Source organism: Hylobates moloch, unplaced genomic scaffold (genome assembly GCF_009828535.3).
Source record: "Hylobates moloch isolate HMO894 unplaced genomic scaffold, HMol_V3 SCAFFOLD_6, whole genome shotgun sequence".
Classification (NCBI taxonomy): domain Eukaryota; kingdom Metazoa; phylum Chordata; class Mammalia; order Primates; family Hylobatidae; genus Hylobates; species Hylobates moloch.
The window spans coordinates 118,595,111-118,616,000 of NW_026652281.1; the positions used below are offsets into that span (position 1 = coordinate 118,595,111).

A 20,890-nucleotide genomic window follows, 5' to 3' on the forward strand; every position below is an offset into this window, starting at 1 on the left:
AGCACTTCTAACAATCATGTGTTTTTAAAAGATGATGCCTAACCACTTTTAAACTGAGGGTCCATCTCCTTTCCACACAAGATGCCTCAGAGGGTAAGACCAGATCTTAGACAATTTGTGAGCTCTGTGTTCTCATCAGTTAATCCGTACTTAGAATCTGCATAAGCCAGGAAAGGTATGTAGCAGCTAAAGGAATTATAACCCCTCAAATGCAAACAACCTTCGGGCACACTTAGTCCAAACCAGTGCAGTTTTATACAGTACATTCTTAATGGAGTTCCAGAGGACACATACTTTAGAAAAGGTGGAGGTGGCAAAAGAGCTTTGAGTTCAGTTTTAGCCTATAGTTCAAGAAAACTAAGTCACGGGTATCAAAAGCACGCCAGCAGTCTCGCCCACTCCACCCACCCACGTATACATACACAGACACAAAGAGAAGTGGATTGCAATGCTCCTCCTCATCTCTCATTTCCACAGAGTTCTCATAAAAAGAGCAAGAGGAAGAAAGAATATTCTGATGCCTTGAGATAGGTTACATTTGGCAATAAAAGGGTTAAGCAGCACTACTTTCCTAGAAACCTTCCAATTCCGTAGCTACTAATGCAATTTTCCTCATTACCTGAGTTATTTAGTTTTAAAAATTCAGCAGATTAAGAGTTAAGACTAACACCGCAGAAAGAAAAGAGAACTTGGTTCAGCTCCACCCTCTCTAAAGCAAATACCAACAACCCTGAGCCAAATCCATTAAACATATAGAAGACTTCATGGACATTCCAAAAGACAGGTGAAAAGGGGTTGGGCTTCCTCAGGTTTCTCACCTTACAGTACCACACACATAGTAGACTTCACAAATTCGTGAAATAAACAATTGTTAGATAAAATAGAGTACATATAAAATTCTACTCAAGACATGAAAACAAGTCACTGAGGTCACCACAAGTCAGCAGCAATAGCTGGAATTCGGGTGAGGAAGGTCAAACAGTACTCATGGAAACAAAATCAAAACAAAAAGATACAGAAATAGAAGGAATATGAGCCCTAGAACTTAAGTTTTGGAAGGAAAGCTAACGGGGGGGAGGAGTCAATTCTTATCCTAAAGAAACATACAAAAATGCTACTTTAGTCACCAAAGGAGGAGGGGGTGTCAATACTCTTAACCTTGTATTTCTAGGGGGGGGAAAAAAAGATGTTCACCAGATAAAAACAGATGGTTACTGACATCTCGGATATCACTGGAAAGGGCAGTCCAGGAGCACTTGGTCTTGCTAGAAATAGGAAGAGATGAGTCACTATTTTAATTCTATTTAGAATTAAACACCTAACCCTCCAGGGTTAACATCTCAACCCTCTAGGTCATAAAACAACATTTTCTTCCTGTTTCCACCGCTTTATCAGTTTTCTTCGCAAATTTGTGGAGCTGGGTCAAAATGTTGGGAGGTGGGACGAAGAGTTACAAGCCATTTGTTTAGTAGAAAGATACACTAGTGTAAGGGCATAAATACCTGGAAGAGAAGACAAAAGAGCTACAGTTGTAACTAGCTATTATAATGATCATCAATATCCAAGACTCTTCCTCTCCTGGACAGTGCCCCGTATCTTACAAAGCTTTTATAGCAAAAAGCAACCAAACGGCTCCCTGGAGAGAGGTGTTGGTGTGGGCAAAAGGGAATGAAATATGATAGGGTTACATGTATATCAATATTCCTTCAGACTCGGATTGAAAGTAACTGGCACTTGAGGAAAGCTTACTCTTCTACGGGCACGCAAAGGGAAGCCAATAGTCGCCTTGGGGCACAAGAGGCAGTAGAAAAGGAGTTGAGGAGATGGTTATCATGGGAAATGTATAAAAAACAATTCAATTACAAACTTCTTGAACTCGCAGTCCAACTTTCTTCCCACAGGAGAGGTTTATCACCATCCTAGGTCAAGAAGGGCATAATCATGAGAGTTCTAATCCTCTGAAAAGTGGTAAGCAACAGGGCAAACAGAGAGGTTCTCTGGATAGAGAAATACTGGTAAACAAATAAACGTCATGCCCCAGTGACCATAGGACCTGGGCAGGAGCCTATTCCTGTAATCGCAAGGACAAACATCCAAAGAAGGACGGGGGTAGTGCTCAAGTCAGGTAACATTCCTGAGGGGAAGGATTATCAGGTGACACCGGGCGGAGGGCCCACGGGGGACTGGGCGGGAGGAAAGTTAGCAGGTAAAAAGGATCAATCATGGAGAAGGAAGTGACCTTTAGGAGAAGGAAATACGAGAATACAAAAAAGGTGTAAGGTTAAGAATAGAAAATGGACCCAGAAGAGGGGACCAAAAAAGAGGAGGCGTGTTCGGGTACTGGAGGAAGAAGAAAGGAAGCGAGGCTGAGAGGGGAGAGACTGGGCTGAGAGCCGGCCGGGGATATGCGGGCGGGAGGGCAGAATATAAGGGCTGGGGAGCGAGGGAAGCCCCGAGGTGGCCGGAGCAAGAGCCGGGTGGGACTCCGGGGCTTCCCGAGGTCCCGAAGGGAGAGGATGTCGGGCTGCAGAGCCGCGGACCGAGCGAAACAAGGAAGGGAGGCGCGGGGGAGGCTCCCCAAAGCCGGGCAGGCGCCCCAGGGGCCGGCTGCAGGGGTCCAGAGGGCAGTTACGGGGCCAGGCAGGAGCGGGATGGGAGGGACACTCACAAATTTCTTAGATTTGCCGCCGTCGCCGCCCGCCGAGGGCAGCTCATCTGGGCTCCGGCCCTTCTTCTTGTCTCGGGTCCCGCGGCCGGGACCCAGGCTCCCGCCGGGCGGCTCCATGTCCCGGTTCACGCTGGCCGGCGACCCCGCGCCTACGCCGCTCCCGCCTGGCAGCTCCGCGTCCGCCGCCGCCCAGTCGCTCTTCAGCCAGCCGCCGCGCCCCGCCTCATTAGCATGCCGGGCTGCGCGCGCCTCATGAATATACAACGACGACGCCTCGCTCCCGCCCGCCTGCCCCACTTCCGCCCGGACCCGCAGCCCCTACCAATGGGGGAAGGGAGAGGGGCGGAGGGAATCCGCGGAAGCGCGCTACCTGCCCGGCGGACCTAACCATTCGGACCCACGTGGGGGGGTGGTGAGTGGGCGGTGCAGCTCTCCGCGGCCGCGGCTGAGAGCACCGCCCCCTGGCGGTTGGAGCAGCGCAGGCCTCTCGCTCCCACGCAGCGCCCACGTGGCTGTACAGCCTGACAGCCTGGATCCTCTCACACCCCAGACCAAAAATCGCATGAGACCATTAAACTGGGAGAAAATTAGTGACAGGTTTTCCAAGAGAATGCAGTTTTTAATGTGTACGATACCCATGGAACACATGAAAAAAATTATAAAAGTGATAGCCACCATGTTTTGAATGCAAGGTAGCAAGAACAGAGCTCGGTCCAGGGCAAGCACTAGACTAAACCAGACTCGCTGTGGAGTTTAATTTCCTAGTTTGAATTCCAGGTTAGGTACCAACTAATTGTTTCTAATCAGGACAAACTAATTATTGCCAACATGTGCCTAAACAGCAATAACAGTTACCACTTAACCATGCCCTTTGCTCTCTGCCAGGCGCTAGGCAAACACTCTACATGTATTTTTCTAAGTCCCCACAGTCCCATGTGATAGATTCTGCTAGCCTCACCATTTTATAAATAGTAAATTTGGACTTTGAGAGTTGAAGTGACTTGCCCAAGAACGCATAATTGATATAAAATTTAAACCCGGCTTAGTCTGATTTGCTGCCAAACCCTATGTTTAACCAGGATTCCCCACTGACATAAACCAAACATGAGTGAAAAGAATGAGTATTCTCCAAGAGTATATTCTTTGCTCTTCTAGCATGACTTTCTCCCTGAGCAATTTCAACCATTCTCCCAGCTACATCTGTCCCTTGTGTGACAGTTATGTGGCTACCAGTCGGCCTTCACAATATGGACTGAATAACCTTGACCACAGCTAGCAAGATTTCAAGTGTAAGTTCCTGAAGGGCAGAGTCAGTGACTTACTTATTCTACAGCCCGTGCCTAGTCAAGGGCCTGAGATATACCAGGGACTCTGCCAAGCTGGTTGGCTCCTAAATTTGGCATTCATCTCTCTTGTGGTCCAGACCTTCTAACAGTGACCTGATAGAATGTTACATAGAGCTGTCCATCCCATACTTCAAACTTGACTTAATGCTGGGCTTTCTAGACTTTTTGTCCAAAAAGTCCAAAAGCTACTTTCTAAGCTAGTATTGAGAACAGACAGAATCAGAGAATGGAGGGGAGGAAGTGACCCATCTATCAGTCCTCTTTCTTATATCAGTCTATATCTGCTACAATATTTATCGTACTACTGACTGGAATGTAAACTCTTCCAGAGAAAGGTCCATGTTTGTGGCTACTACAGTATTTAGCATTGTTCTTCACATAGACAGTTAATGGACAACTTCTTATGTCAGGCACTGTGCTAAGCACTTAACATGTTTTATCTCAGTGTATCTTCACCAACTAGCATCACTACTCTAAACACCCAGATTCAAAAACCTGAAGTCATCTTCTACTCCTCTCAAATCTGCCCAGGTTTGTCTAACTCTTAACCAAAATCCTCTATTAACTTCTTATATTTACAATAATAAATGTAGAATACATACACAGGGCCTAACGTAGGATAAGTGCTGAATGAATGTTAACTATGCTTTTATTACATGCATCATCATGCCCATTTCCCTCTCCTTTCATAAATAGGAAACTAGCAAGAATTAACATTCCTAGAAAGGCGAAAGGTACAAAAAATACCGACTTAGTTTATTAGATAAAAACAGTGGTAAAATGGACATAAAGCCAAAAGTGAAAACAGAACATTTTCATATCCTCCCCACACTTGAAAACATACTTCCCATCACCTGGGATTCAGGTGTTAGGGAGCCAGAGCCCCTTCCAAATCCCTCTCTCTTCACCTTCCCTGGAAGCAAGGGGAGGAAGAAGTCAGAACCCAGGGGAGGAGGAAGTCAGAGGCAATCTCAGTCCTTGTCTACCCATTCATCCCTCCAAATCTCTGGGTTCGAGGGAAGCAGGGAAGAAATAAGGGGCAAGGGGGGCTAGGGACTGGCCTCCAGGGCCCACTGCCAATAATGTCCCAGATAGCTATCCTTGTCCGTATCTCATCCCTAATAGGTACCATTGTCAGGCCTTGGGAGAGAGAGGAAAAGGGGGTAGATGGTTCGAGAACCAAATGTGGTCTCCAGACTCTTTCCCAGAGTCAGCAGAAGCCCTGGGGTGACCACTCCAGGACTCTAGGAGCCACTCCTTTTCCCTCCAGCCCAACCAAGAGGTGAAAAGAAATTCCTTGGGACACAGCATCCCAAGCCACTCTTAAATCTCCACATCGCTTTCCTTGTCATTGTCATGGTCTCCATCATAGAACTCATTGGGTGCCTCTGGCCTGCAAAGCAAGGGGAGAGAGGTCAGGATCTCACTCTAAGTTCTAATCTTCTCCCAGCACCCTCTTCCAAAGCCATTTCTCAGGCCCCGTTGAGAACCACTCCTCCTCTTGTTGGTAGAGACTGCTTTTCATTCACCCATTCACGTATCAAATAAACATTAAGGAACTACTCTATACAGACACTGTCATAAACCTTAGCAATACAGTAGAGTAACAAGCCAGACAAGGTTGTCTATCCTCAAAAAGCTTACCTAATAAATGAGACTAGTAACTAACAAAGTAAATAAATATGATAATTTCAGATGATGAAGAGTACAATTAATAAAATGAAGTGATAGGACTGAAGGTGATGGGAGGAAAAGGGTGAAATTTCAGACAGGACTATTGGGAAATAAGACCTTAAGTCTGAGGAGGAGCTAAGCAGGCAAGGACTTCAGGAAGGCCATTCCAAGCTGCAAGAAAACCAACTACAGAGGTCATGAAATGGAAAGAGACTGATGTATTCCAGTAAGAACAAGGAGGCCAGGACAGCCGGGAGCACTGTGCATGGAGGAGAGTAGTTAGAGATGAGATCCTGGATGTAGGTAAGGGCTAGCATGCAAGACGTTTTTAAGCCACAGTCAAAATTTTGGATTTTCTTCTAAGTGCAAGGTAAAGGAGAGTTTTAATTTTAAGAAGAGTGACGTGGTATTATAAACCCATAGTGAAAGAATGGATGTGAAAGCAAAACAGGGCCCAACACGTACTCAATACTGGTTTCTTTCTTTTCGAAAAAGTATTCTCAAAGGCCGGGCGTGGTAGCTCACACCTGTAATCCCAGAATTTTGGGAGGCCAAGGCAGGTGGATCACAAGGTCAAGAGATCAAGACCATCCTGGCCAACATGGTGAAACTCCGTCTCTACTAAAAATACAAAAATTAGCTGGGTGTGGTGGCACGTGCCTGTAATCTCAGCTACTCAGGAGGCTGAGGCAGGAGAATCGCTTGAACCTGGGAGGTGGAGGTTGCAGTGAGCCAGGATTAGCCACAGCACTCCAGCCTGGCAACAGAGTGAGACTCCATCTCAAAAAACAAAAAAAAAAGGAAAGAAAAAGTATTCGCTGGGACACAGAGAATTGAGAAAGTCATCAAAAAGAAGCTGAGGTACTAAGCCAGGAAAGGCCTTATCTGCATGGTGAGCAATGTCTCAGTTACTTCTAAGTGCACAGGGTTAAAGGTGTGGAGTCAGAGAATCAGGTTGAATCTCAGCCCTGATCTTTAACTAGCCATGTGACCTTCAGAAAGTTACTTAAGTCTCTCTGGGGGCGGTGGCTCACACCTGTAGCCTGTAATCCTAGCACTTTGGGAGGCCAAGGCAGGCGGATCACCTGAGGTCAGGAGTTCGAGACCAGCCTGACTAACATGGAGAAACCCCGTCTCTTCTAAAAATACAAAAAAAATTAGCCGGGCGTGGAGGCGCATGCCTGTAATGCCAGCTACTTGGGAGGCTAAGGCAGAAGAATCGCTTGAACCCGGGAGGCAGAGGTTGCAGTGAGCCGAGATCATGCCATTGCACTCCAGCCTGGGCAAAAAGAGTGAAACTCCATCTCAAAAAAAAAAAAAAAAAAAAAAAGAAAGTTACTTAGACTCTCTGAGCCTTAGATTCCTCCCGTGTTAATCTGAGAATAAGAGCCATCAGAGTTGTCCGATGGCAACAGAATGATTATATATATGTTGTAATAGACAGCACTTAGTGTCTGGTGCTTGGCAAACCTACAAAAAGTGGTAACTCTTCCTATTTCTACTCTGCAAGTCATATGCAAGCTGGAGCTATAGGCATCAAAGAAGAACAGAAACTCAGTGGGTGGCCTGACAGAGAGGTAGGGCTTAGGAACAGGAAGAGGCCTGAGGCTTCTGCTGGCTGTGTAAGGGCTTGGTATTATTATAATGCAGAGACTAGGCCCAGATGCCAGCCTGGAGCTATTGATAAAAAATCCAAAAGGAAGAACTTAAAAACAGGTTTTACCAAACCAAACCAGACAATGAAAAGCAATTTCCAATAGTCCTGGAAGCCCTGAAGCCAGATGTTCAGACACTTCCTCACTCAGAAGGGATCGGGGGATATCCTTGGAGGAGGAGAGTTGGAGAGGTCCCCAAGAGTCAGAGCGGTAAAGCCCAGGTCCAGAGGAGAGATTCGGAGGCCTGAATTCTAAGACAGAAGTAGATTCTAGAAGGGACTGAGAAGCCCATCAGGCTCTGCAGCAGAGCCGGCTCAAACCTCTAACTCTGAGTGGGAGCAAGACTGCGTGTCCCACAAGTGTCCAGCTGTGGTTATCCCTCAGTCATGTAAGGAAATCTGTTCCCCATTAAGTGCATCTGTTTCTGCACTTCTGGGTTCTGTTGTCTTTCCCTTTCATTTTTCAGCAAAGTTTTGGGATTAAAAAAAAATTCTATCCTATCCTTTTCTCCCCCTAATTCATTCCATCTACAAATATTTTGTATGTATCTCAGAAAGATAAAGACTTTAAAAAAAAAAAAACATAACCACAATGCAATTATCCCACCTGAAAAAATTAACAGAGCAAACAAATCAAAGAGCCTTAGAGAGCAGTATGCAGGCAGTGACCTGTCCAGCTCAAGACCTGGAAAGACTGAGTAAAATGCTGGCAAGACTATAGGCTGCTACAGACTTTCTGGACGGCAATTTGGCAGCAAATATAAAAAATTTTAGGCCAGGTCCGTGGCTCACGCCTATAATCCCAGCACTTTGAAAGGTCGGGGCAGGAGGACATTTGAGCCCAGGAGTTTGAGACCAGCCTGGGCAACAAGGCAAGACTCCGTCTCTACCAAAAAAAAAAAAAATTAGCCAGGTGTCGTGGTGCACACCTATGATCCCAGCTACTCGAGAGGCTGAGGCAGGAGGATCGCTCGAACCCAGGTGTTTAAGATTGCAGTGAGCTATAATCATGCCACTGTACTCCAGCCTGGGTGACAGAATGAGACCCTGTCTCAAAAAAAAAAAAAAAAAAATTAATGCACACAGCCTTTGACCTAGCAGCAACCATTCTACTATCTAACCCATTCAAACAAGAATGCAAAGATGTATATGTAAGGGGGTTCATTGCCACCTTACTATTGTAATACCAAAAAAATGGAAAATAATCTATCCACACAATAGATTATTATACAGCTGATAAAATACTGAAGCAGATCTGTATTAGCTAACTGGAAACAGCTATATGATGCAAAGCAGCATATGTAGAATGACCCTATTTGTATTTACAAAAAACTAAAAACCAAACTGTAAATGAGTGTATATGTGTTTGTTTATATGTACATACAGAACAGTATATTTGCAATCTATAGAAAAAGGCCTATCCAAAACAATAAAAACTATTAACAGCGGTTACTCCTGTGGAATAGGTCTGGGATTGTGTGAAAGCCAACACCATATTTTGGTGCTGTTTTAAAATTTTACAATAAATACATGTTACTTTTGTCATTAAAAATAGCAAAGAAAAGAGTGAGGAAATTGTAGCAGACTAAAGGAGGTAAGCCAGAGGCAATTAAGCTAATACCTTCCCATTTACTTTTTCCCTTTTAAACCTCCCCAGCAAGCCTATTTAAAGTAGGCTGAAGTCCCTGCTCCCAGACCTGCTATAGTTCTCCTCAGGACCCCTCTCCTCTGCATCAGCTTCATCAGTCCTGTCATAGGTCAGGAGGTCTGCAGGCACGTCATGAATCTGGACACTAGGTGCATGGTTCAGCATCTTCAGGTTTTCAAAGATTGTCTGGCGGATCTGGTCCAGATACTGGTTGGAAATGAGGAATACAGAGTAAGCAGTTTCAAGTGATTCCCAGGGCATGCAATCTCCTAGCTGCCTTTTACCCCTACCATCCTGGTTTTCATCTCAGTGGTACCTCTAGTTCAGGTCCCCCACTGATAGCTGTCCCTCCCCACCAACCCCAACTGCCTCTACTTTAACCTGGACTGCCTCCTAGCCAATAACAGTGACCGTGATGGCTTAGAACTTCCTTCTCTTTGGTTTTTCCTACTTCCCACATCTTTGACCTCTCCTGGGCTCCACCTTTCAGGAGAAGTTTGTGCTCAGCTTTTCTGAGCTGCTGACCTGGCGTGAGTTCTGATTCTCGATGCGGGTGCTGACATCTGGATGAAGTGTGAAGTCTGGGGCAAAGTACTCGAAGTATTCTTGGGGAGGAGAGGAGAAAGTATGGCTCAGACTGAGAAAGACAGCTAACAAGACTTCCCAATCTTTTTCCTTCCCATTCAGAGCACCTACATAATAGCTGCCCAATCTGTTCCCTGCTCTGAGCCCAGGGGTTTAGTCTGCAGAGCTCTGAGAGTGTAAAATTTCCCATCTGCCTTCAAACCAGGTCATTCTGGAATCTGGTGAGAATGGCCTTCCTGTTATGGGGGTGTTGTGGGGTGGTCCTTACCACTATAGGGAAGCTCCTCACTAATGGCCTCTTCTACCAGCAGCGATGTCTCATATGTCCTGAAACCAACCAGCAGAGGGGAGCAGGCTGACCAAGTGGGCTGAAGGGCCCACGTGGCCATATCTGAGGGACACCCTAGCTCACACTGGACAACAGGGGAGGAAATCAAAAGAGCGCTCACCAGCAGCGGGCAACATTTCGGACAGTATAACCACCACCACCCAGCACGAGTAGAGGGATATTGAAGCTCTTGACATATTCAACGCATTCCCTGTTAAAAGGAACCAGAGGAAGATGTGGAGGAGGTTATCAAAAGACAAAGTAAATACCTTTAGGTATTGCCTGAAAGGAGCACAAGAAAACTATAAATATTCTAAATCTTTATCTGGATAGTGAAATTCATTATGTTATACTCTTAAGATTTGTGTATAGTTTATATGCTGTGTCTCAATAAAAGTTTTAAAATAAAGCACAGTCCCACCTCTGTTCTGCTCAACACCCTCCCTGGCACCCTGCCTGTTAATCAACTATTCTCATCAACACAAGTTCTGTCAATTCCAGCCTTGAAAATATAACCCACGCGCGGCACGGTGCTCACACCTTTGTAGTAGTCCCAGCTACTCAGGAGGCTGAGATGGGACAATCGCTTGAACCCAGGAGGCAGAGCTTGCACTGAGCCAAGATCGTGCCACTGCACTCCAGCCTGGATGACAGAGCAAGACTCCATCTCAAAAAAGAAAAAAAAAAAAACATATATATGTGTGTGTGTACACACACACACACACACACACACACACACACCTCAGATTATCTACTTTTCTCCATTGCCACCTCCTCCACCTTAGTCTGGGCACCTAACCAACACCATGGCTTCCTAACTGGTCTTTCTACTTCCATCACCATTCCCCCTACCCAAACCTTTCTCTATTCAGCAGTCAGAATAGTCACTTTCAAACACAAATTGGATAATGTCACTTTCCTGCTTAAAATCCTTCGATGGTTTCCCATCATCTTTGGAATATAATTCAAACTCCTTACCAGGGTTTAAAGGCTCTGCACAATCTCACCATGGCCAGCTTCTCGGACCTCACCTCAACAGACTGAAGTCCAGTGGCATAATCATAGTTCACTGTAACCTCAAACTCCTGGGCTCAAGTGATCCTCCTGCCTCAGCTTCCTGAGTAGCTAGGACTATAGGCATGCACCATCATGCCCAGCTGATTTTGTTTTTTATTTTTTGTAGAGATGGCTCTCACTATGTTGCCCAGGCTGGCCTCAAACTCCTAGCCTCAGGCGATTCTCCCACCTTGGCCTCTGCAGTGTTGGGATTATAGGTATGTGCCACTGGGCCCGGCCCTCAGAGCCTTTTGTGGGCCTTTGTCAATGCTTGGGACAGGCTTCTCTCTGCTCCTCTTATGACTCACTCCTTCTTAGTCTCCAGGTCTCAGCTCAAATTTTACTTCCTCAGAAAAACTTTCCTAAATCATGCTATCTAAAGTAGACCCCCCATTGTATCCTGTGTCTCAGCTTTTTTTCTTTCATAGAATTTATAACAATCTTTTTATTTCATTTGATTATTTATTTTTGTCTGTTTCCTAAACTGTAAACTCCACAGGAGACTCCTTATTCCATCCCCATGATGTGGTATGATGCCTGGAACATAATAGGTGCTTAATAAAAATATATTGTGAATGAATGACCATCTAGGGAACCCTGTTCAAGATGACATTTCTAGTTCAAGTACGATTTGTAGCTATTTTTGCTTTCCAAGAAGAGGAGAGGCCCATTCCCCAACTACCCCCACCCACGTACTGAAGTCCAAGCCCACTTGAAAACCTTGGGGAGAAGAAGGAGAGCAAGTCTCACCCATGCCCTCGGATGCTGAGGTTAAAGCAGCCCAATCGATCACAGCCCAGAGAGTCAGCTCCACACTGCAAAAAGCAAAACCCCAGGAAAGTGTAGTGAGATAACTGATCAGAACATCACAGATACCCCTTCCACCACCAACCTAAAGAACCTCCTCTTCCCTTGCTCTTTCCCCAAGCCCAGGTAGAACACTCCTGAGGAGGAACTGACAGTATTACCTGGAGCACAATGCACGTGGGTTGGTAGAAGTCCACTACCTGGTTGATAACCGGCTGGAAAAGGTGCTTGTAACCTGGGAGAGGGCCAAAGATGGGCACCTGGCACCCCAAGGGGATGGGGAGACAGGGAACAAAAGGAAAAAGGGGGTTGAGCGAGCATGTAGCCCAGGAAAGGGGCAACCCAAAAGAATCAAATCATTGGTCTGAAACTTCTGGAAGGGATCCCAGACTGCTACGAGTGACTCATGAAAGCCAATGACTTTTCCCAGAAAAATGCACATACAGATGATATGTTGCATACAATTTCCAGAGATTCATGGTCCCTCTGAAGGCCATTCATCCTTAAGGACAACTGGCCCAACAGCAGACAATACCAGGCAGAAGAGGTTATTTCAAGGAGAAAAAGAAGGGGCCTAGGGAACAGAGGGAAGACTTCAGTACTTACTCTGGTCATCAATGCCATCCCGCAGGGGCACGTTCAGACAGTAGTAGCGGCCACTCTCTGCCCCGACTTCATACATGTCACCTGCAGGGAAGTGGGTGGTGGTAGCTACACATGGGAAGCACCCACAACCCAGCTGTTTCAACCCCAATCTGCACTCTGGGAGCCTCTCATTCCATCTATGTAGCTTCACCATAAACTCCCTAGAGCTACTAAATCTCTTGCAGCTTGCATTCATTCGGCAAATAGTTTTGGGGGATCCACTCTGAGCCAACTGTGTACTAGGCAGTAGGGATGCAGCAATGAATGGAACTAATGAAATTTACGATATCCCACCAAGCTTATATTTTTAGGGAGTAGCCATGAGGAGGAGGGAGACAGTAAACAAAACAAAACAAAAAACCACAATAAACACAAATAGCAGTGAGTGTTCTGAGGGAAACAATGAGGCTGATGTAACAGAGGAATGGGGAAGGAGGTGATTATGATAACTGGGGTGGTAAGGAAAGGCTTCTCTGAGGAGGGGACACCTGAGATGAGACTAGAAGGCTGAGAAGGAGGCACTCATAGCAAAGAGCTGAAGGGTGCAAAGGGGAAAGTAATCCCTATTCCCATACCTGTGCCAGGGAAGAAGTAATTTCCATATTTGTGGAAGGACACCGTCATGACCCGGTCAGTGAGGTAGAAAGCTTCTTGAACCCCATCACCATGGTGGATGTCGATGTCAATGTAGAGCACCCGAGGGTGGTACCTAGAGGGAAGCCAAAGCCAGGGTCTGAGCTAGAAGTGAACCCCCCAACCCACTCCTCCCAAACACTGGGTCTCGAATTGTGAAGAGTCTGCTTCTGCCCTGGTCACCTGAAACTTAATGTCACCAGTTCCCTAAAGGCAACTGGGGGCTCCAGCCTAGAGGCTAGAGGCAGGGACAGGAGAGGGATATGCATAGAAGGCTGAAATGTGAGCAGGCAGCAGGGAATCTGCAGCAGTGGAAGAGGCAGCCTGAATAAAGCATCAAGAACTTCAGAGAAGCTAATCAGGGAGGAGGGAGGTCAAAGTCAGGGCTGAGTCTGAGAGACCTCCTCAGCCAAGAATCCCGTAACTGCCCCCATCTCCTCCTGGGCTACTTACTTGAGCAGCTCCAGGATGCCAATCACAATGTCGTTGACATAGCAGAAGCCAGAGGCCTATGGCAAGACAGTGGTCTCATAAAGAGAAGAGCAATTCCCCTACCCAGCTGCCCCCCACCATCATCCTAAACACCTACCGAGGATGGCCACTGTCTTTCCCATCACCTCCTCACTCACCTCAAACTTCTTGGCATGGTGCAGACCACCAGCCCAGTTAATGGCAATATCACAGATCTGAAAGACAAACACCCAAGTCACAGTCCTTCCTGCCCACCCCTCAAGCTGGGAGCCCAGGATCAGGGTTAAATCCCGAGTCCAGGGATCCAGAGGAAAGAGGAACAGGACTCAGGACTGTGTCACCTTGTTGTTCAGCTGGGTTGCTCCTTGCAGAGATGCGCCTGTGTAACGCGAGCAGAACTCAAAGAGCCCGGGAAACACTGGGCTGCAGGGAAGAGGAACAAGTTGGAACCCTCCTGTCTCTGTCTGGGCCCTTCCCATGTCTCCCTCCCCATCCCAGACTCCTCCAATCTCCATTTTTCAAGAACCTTCTCTCCCTCTCCTACACACCTGGGCTATCTGCAAATTTATTCAACAAATATTTTGGACCAAACCATGTACCAAGCCCTGTGCAAGGCACTGGACGGGAAGTAAAGAAGCACTTAAGTGTCAGGGAGTTTGTATCCTAGCTGGGGAAAGAAGCAAGCAGCTTCCAGGTACTCAAGTACAATGTAAAAAGGAAATCAGTTGAAAGAAAACATGAGCTCTGTTTTTCTTAGTCTTCTCAATGTAACAAATTTTAAAATAATATTCTTCACAGTCACACATTTTAAAGAAAGAATTGTATACCTACATATGTGAAACAGTGATGAGATAACTCACAAAAAGCCTGTAGCACAGTACACGGTATCTGCTAAGCCTTTAATAAATGTCAGCTACAATTATTACCATTGTTATTCTTTATAAAAAGCAAAGGCTTGAAGCCAGACACAAAAGGCTACTTACTGTATGACTCCATTTATGTAACATTCTAGAAAACGTAAAATATAAAGACAGACATCATATCAGTAGTTGGCTGGATCTAGGTTGGAGACGAGTTATTAACTACAAAAGGGTGAGTGACCTTTGTCGGGTAATGGAAATTTCCTGTACCTTGATACTTTTTTTTTTTTTTTGCAGAGACAGGGTCTCACTATGTTGCCCAAGCTGGTCTCGAACTCCTGGACCTAAGTGGTCCTCCTGCCTTGGCCTCCCAAAGTGTTGGGACTACAGGTGTGAGCCATTGGCGCTGGCCCTACACCTTGATATATTCTATCAAACCTCTCAGAACTCTTACACCTAAAAAAGGTTAATTTTACTGTATGCAAGTTATACCTATATAAACCTGACTTTTTAAAAAGGAAAGGCTTAGGCAATCCCTAGTTTTAGGTCTCAAAAAAAAAATAGTGCAGCTGACACATTTGACCATGTGAAAAACAGAACTGTAGCGGCTTTTTGTTTCTTTTTTGAGATGGGGTCTCGCTCTGTCGCCCAGGCTGGGGTGCAGTGGTGCGATCTCGACTCACTGCAGCCTCCGCCTCCCGTGTTCAAGCAAGAATTGTAGGGTTTTACAGTTTCTCAAAAGGTTTGGAAAGAATTAGTGATTAATACCAGAAAACTAAGCAAATGAAAAAAATAACGCAATTATCAGCTCCAGGAAAAACAAAAAGCTTTAGAAGAAAATAGATTAAGTCACACTACACTATTTGGCTTGATAGTAAATGAATCTTTCAGAGTTATAATAATGTAAACATAGAATACTGATTTATTTTTAAATTACTATGAAGCTGAAAGGGGAAAGGAAGCCAATGTGATGGTGTAAGAAGACCAAATGCTCATATCCCATACTAAAAGCTTAACAGATAATGCCTAAAATTGACAGACAAAGAAATAGCAATGAGAGACAATACAGGAGGGGAGTATGATTACAAGCGCAGATTCTGGAGCCAGACTACCTAGGTTCTTTAACACCTACTAATGATAGTGAGGTTGTATAAACTGTTTAACCTTTCTGTGCTTAAGTGTCCTCATCGGTAAAAGGAAACAATAATAGACCCTGCTTCACAGGGGTTGTTGAGATTAAATAAGCTAAGGGCTGTAAAGCACTTAGAACAGTACCTAGTATATAATAGGTATTACCTAAGGATTACAGATTAGTAATAACAGTCAATTAATATTATTATTATTTAGAAATCCAAAGGTAAATACCAGAAGACATAGGGAAAGGAGCTGAAAGTGGCTGTCACTGGGCAGAGGGATTTATGGGTGAAAGGGAGAGGTCTGGAATTTTTTTTTTTTTTTTTTTTTTTTGAGACACAGTCTCACTCTGTTGCCCAGGCTGGAGTACAGTAGTGCAATCTCAGGTCACTGCAACCTCCGCCTCCCAGGTTCAAGCAATTCTCCTGCCTCAGCCTCCTGGAGTAGCTGGGACTACAGGCACGTGCCACCACACCTGACTAATTTTTGTATTTTTAGTAGAGACGGGGTTTCGCCATGTTGGCCAGGCTGGTCTTGAACTTCTGACCTTAGGTGATCCGCCCGCCTTGGCCTCCTAAAGTGCTGGGATTACAGGCGTGAGCCACCGCGCCTGGCTTGGGACTGCTTTTTTATTTTTTTCATTTAAAGGCCTGTAGTACAATTTGGCTATTTATGTTAGAATACTTTGAAATCAATCAGAAATTCATTAAACAGAAGAAAAACTCCTGATTCTCATCGGAAATACAGATAAGCACAACTGTAACTTGTTTGACAGGAAGACTGATGCAGCATAAATAGCCCAGAGACAGTATTCTAATTAGCAGTCCCTAATTGCACAAAGGGCATCTACAGGACCCCAGTGTGGCTTAAGGGCTGACCCTGTATTCTCAGAGCTAGAAAGTGAGCTCAGAAATAACAGCAAGAATAATAAAAAAACAAGAAATCTCCCCAGACAGCACGACTGAACACCAGATGAGCAGTGCGGTGTGTGCAGGACACAGCTCTATGGGCTGGTGTGGTCAAGAAAGGTTTCATGGAGATGGTGTGAAGGCTGAGAAGGCCTTGAAGAGGTTGAATAGAGAACTAAGGGCATTCCAGGAAGGTGTCCCGTGCAGCTGAGGTGTAGGGATAAAGTTGGAAAGGTGCCAATGCCAGCCTAATGAGTTGGCCTCTATCCTACAGCCCTGGCTGCTTCTGTCATTAAGATCTTTCAGGAAAACAGATTAGTGGTTTAAAAACCTGGGAACTGGATCATGCCCCCTCCAATGACCAGTCATGTGACTGAGGCTAAGTTACCTAAATATCCCCAAACCTCAATTTACTTATATATAACATCAGAAAAAAGTCTATTATAATACATCTAAGGATTGGTATGAGAATTAAGTGGATTTACCAGCAACCCTTGGCATAATACCTAGCAGAGTAAGCACTCAATAAATGGTAGCTATCATAAGAAATTCTACAGGATCAACAACCTGGTTTCTTCAGAAATAAATTCAAGGGGGTGACAGAAAAGCTACAAATTAAAAGTCTTAAGAGACATATCAACCAAATGCACTGTGTAGACCTTGTTTAGATCTGGATTTAAACTAACTACAAAATAATTATGAGACAACTGCAGAAATTTGAATACTGATTGCATATTTGATGACATTAAGGAATCACTGTTAACTTTTTAGGTTTGATAATGATACTATGTTTTTTTAAAAGAGTATCATTTAGAGACACATAATAAAATATTTACGGATAAAAGGATATAACATCTAGGATTTGCTTTAAAACAATCTAACATGAGGGAGTATAGATGAAGTAAGAGTGGCCATTTGCTCAGCCAGGTGTGATGGCTCACACCTGTAATCCCAGCACTTTTGGAGGCTGAGGCTGGTGGATCACCTGAGGTCAGGAGTTCAAAACCAGCCTGACCAACATGGTGAAACCCCATCTCTACTAAACATACAAAAATTAGCTGGGCATGGTGGCAGGCGCCTATAATCCCAGCTACTCTGGAGTCTGAGGCACGAGAATCGCTTGAACCCAGGAGGCGGAGGTTGCAGTGAGCCAAGACTGTACCACTGCACTCCAGCCTGGGCCAAAAAAAAAAAAAAAAAAAAAAAAAGCCTTTCCTAATAAGATTGAAGTAGTGATGGAGTGGAGTCACCCGTTCATTTCAGAATTTTTGTTTTCTAAAAATTTTTTTTTTTTTTTTTTTTTTGAGACAGTTCCAGGTGAGTGCGTGGGGATCGGTCATGCAGTCCGCCTCCGGTTCTCGCCTTGCCTCCGTCAGTGGGATAGAGCCAACCACGCCTAATTTTGGGTTTCACCGTGTTAGCCAGGATGGTCTCGATCTCCTGACCTCATGATCTGCCCGCCTCGGCCTCCCAAAGTGCTGGGATTATAGGCTTGAGCCACCGCGCCCGGCCAATAAAAAATTTAGAAACAAAAATAAGTAGAATTGAGCAACTGGTAGCTGTGATGGTTACTATTTTTTCATGGATGTAGAGTGTAAGGAAAGATCCTGGCTTATCTTTGTTGTCCACATCCTTCCCCAGAGGGTCTAACCCTGACTCTTCTATGGATGATACAAGCTCACTGTAAATCTAACGACATCAAACCACTCCTTTGTTGTTTTTGTTTTTTTAACTGCCCATAGTCCCCTTAAGATCCCTTGCTTTTTAAAAAACTTTGATAGCTTCCCTCTACTCTAGGGGTAAAAATCTCAATTCATAATAGAGCTGTTTACTTTTAAAAGGCCCTATTTCTTTAGCCTCAGTTCAGTTCACCTCCTCTTCATACTCTCCACTTGGCCTTTTTTCTGTTCCTCAAATGAGTCATACTCAGTCCTACCACAGACCCTTAGCACTTGTCCCTACTGCCTGCTATACTCCTCCCCTCACCCTCCAACCACCTTTCATCTGGTTACTTCTACTTTTTTCAGATCTCAGCTCAATCTTTACTTCCTCTAGGAAGGCCGCACCGACCAGCCACTCCACCAAGCTAAACAATCTCCACGTATACACTCTCATAATCTGTCATAAACCTCTTCTTTATAAGACTTAGCAAAAATACAATATTAAAATTTTTTGTTCATCACTGCATTCCCAGCACTTAGCACAGGGCCTGCCTAGAACAAGTGACCAATAAATATTTATTGAATAAACAAATAAGTGAATTATGATTCATTGACAAGTAGGCCCCCCTTGAGATCTTCCCACTGCTGCCAAAAGACCTCACTGAAGGGCTTGGCATTAAACTGTTAGACATCAAAACTCCCAGTCCTCCCTCACCAGTCATCGCCTACGTTGAAGGCATTAAGACTCTTGGTGAAGCCTTGCATATTGGTGGGGCTGACTCTCTGCAGGAAGTCAATGTAGTCCTCGGAGTGGAAGCGGCACATGTCATGCTGGGAGGCCTGGTATGGCTTGAAGACCTCGGGATGGAGACACAAGATGAACCCAGGCAGGGTCAGCCCCACTCCACAGGCTCAGACCACCCATACTGAACCCAGTCCTGGAGACTGTATGAAGCCAAACATAGCATTCCCCTCATCCCACAATTCTTAAGTCAGTAGAGAGACTCCGATTAACCAGGTGAGTTATTACAAATGAGCCCCCTGAAGACCACTTCTTTTCCTTTCCACCTCCAGCTCAGCCTTCTCAACTTTGAGCCCTGATCCACCTGCCCTGTTCCTTGGATCTCTTATTCCCAGTTCTCTTCATCTCATCTCCTCCCCCAAGCTCTGATTCTGTCCTCTTTCCTCTGGATTCTTCTTTCTGGAGTCAAATATATGGGATACATGTCAACTTTCTAATTAAAATCAAAGACATTATCTTTGGAAGGTCAGGGGGACGTGTCACACCTCTTTGAAAACTGGACAAGAAAGAACTTTTCTTCTCCCAGAAAATGCACACAGGTACATATAGGTAAACAATCTCAAGGGATATAGACTCCTGCACTAACATCACCTCAGTCTTTTCTATGACCAATCTATTTGTCTGTGCCTTGGCATAAGCAATGAACATTCATTCATATTGTTCACTAGTTTCCCTAGCAACACCTAAAGCCTGGGCTTAGCTGTTTTGTCTTATTTTTTCTTTTGAGACAAGGTCCTCCCTGTCAACTCAGGCTGCTGATCATAGATCACTCTAACTTCAAACTCCTGGGCCCAAGCCATCCTCTCGCCTCGGCCTCCCAAGTAGTTGGGACTACAGGCACAGCCACCACACATGGCTACTTTTTTTATTTTTTATTTTTGTAGAGATGTGGGTCCCACTGTGGCCCAAGCTGGTCTCCAACTCCTGGCCTCAAGCGATCCTCCCATTTCAGCCTCCCAAACTGCTGGGATTACAGGCATGGGCCACCACGCCTGGCCTGGCTTAACTGTTACTATCCCATATCACAGCCATAAATTCCAAGCTGGGAAGACAGCATGTGTATGTCTGGGAGATGAAAAACTGGATAGCGATTAAGCAGAACCATGTAGAGGTATTCCAGGCTGAAAAAGGAATACCTAAGATATCTCGTCTGTTCCACACGCGCATACACATTTACAAACACGGCAGCATCGTTCCACCCTGGAGCCCTACTCCTTGGAGGTAAAGAAAGGTGGTAAAAGAGGAGTGGGAACTGAGGGTAAACCTCACACCCTGATACAGTGATACCCGCTCCCCTAACCCTAATTCCTGAGGCCAAGGCCCTATACACACTCTAAAATGCAGAGGAGGTACACACCTTCTGTCTTCAAACCAGCCCCACATCACCCCAACCCTAGGCCAAGGGCCAGTGTGCCTACAGTCAGAGGGTGGCCAACCTGAGGTGAGAAAGTACTTTCCATTAAGCAGAGGACGCCACCCTCAACACCCTGCACTTTCAAGGTACTCCTGGTGTCTTCTACCCAGCTCCCCGCTACTCTAGGGGCGGGTCGCACTTGATGCACTCAGTCCAGCCCACCTATCCCTACGGCCACAGCTCGCCCCACCCCCAACCCTCGGCCGAGGCGGCGGAACTCACGATCATCTTCTTATAGAGACCGTAATGCAGGACCAGACTATGGGTCAATGCCAGGCGATGGGGCTTCATAGGGTGTCCAGCTCCTGGGGGTGGGGAGCAGAGAGTTCGTCAGCTCTCACCCCTGGAGTTGCAACCCCGCCTCAAAACCTCCGTGTCCCAACCCCTCATGCATAGCCCTGTTTCCTCACCGTAGTGGAAGTTGCCCACGTCGGGGTCGTAGAAATAGGCCACGGTCTTGGCCATGGTGCCGGCGGGAGCAGGCCCCGCGCCTCCACCGCCCGCCGCCCGCCGCCCGCCGCGAGCCCCTCCCCGGCCGTGCGTGCTGCGCAAGCACGTAGCCTGCCTCTGCGGAACTGGGCGTTGAGGCCCCGCCT

At 45.8% G+C, this 20,890-nt stretch overlaps 2 protein-coding genes across 5 annotated transcripts in view; both read right to left on the reverse strand.

The window, feature by feature from the left end:
- Nucleotides 1–2,967, reverse strand: part of DIAPH1 (diaphanous related formin 1) — a 103,743-nt gene extending 100,776 nt beyond the window's left edge. For all 3 annotated transcript variants that reach the window (XM_058439945.1, XM_058439944.1, XM_058439947.1), the window contains exon 1: nucleotides 2,669–2,967. In XM_058439945.1, coding sequence (XP_058295928.1) covers nucleotides 2,669–2,785 — 117 coding nt within the window. In that variant the 5' untranslated portion in view covers nucleotides 2,786–2,967. The remainder of the gene's footprint in view (nucleotides 1–2,668) is intronic.
- A 1,777-nt stretch (nucleotides 2,968–4,744) lies between these two features.
- HDAC3 (histone deacetylase 3) lies at nucleotides 4,745–20,819 on the reverse strand. 2 transcript variants are annotated; one of them, XM_032158178.2, is made up of 15 exons: nucleotides 20,705–20,819; nucleotides 20,517–20,599; nucleotides 18,794–18,936; nucleotides 13,857–13,938; nucleotides 13,674–13,730; nucleotides 13,498–13,553; nucleotides 12,987–13,120; nucleotides 12,373–12,453; nucleotides 11,928–12,001; nucleotides 11,710–11,774; nucleotides 10,025–10,114; nucleotides 9,844–9,902; nucleotides 9,516–9,595; nucleotides 9,040–9,197; nucleotides 4,745–5,407 (listed from the first exon to the last, which is right to left on the reverse strand). In XM_032158178.2, exons 1-15 carry the CDS (start codon nucleotides 20,757–20,759, stop codon nucleotides 5,338–5,340), a joined length of 1,287 nt encoding a protein of 428 aa, XP_032014069.1. In that variant the 5' UTR covers nucleotides 20,760–20,819; the 3' UTR covers nucleotides 4,745–5,337. The 2 variants fall into 2 exon arrangements, with proteins under 2 accessions (XP_032014069.1, XP_058295931.1); XM_058439948.1 differs by lacking the exons at nucleotides 13,674–13,730; nucleotides 13,857–13,938; nucleotides 18,794–18,936; nucleotides 20,517–20,599; nucleotides 20,705–20,819 and adding an exon at nucleotides 13,634–13,649.
- Between the last annotated feature and the right edge of the window lie 71 nt (nucleotides 20,820–20,890).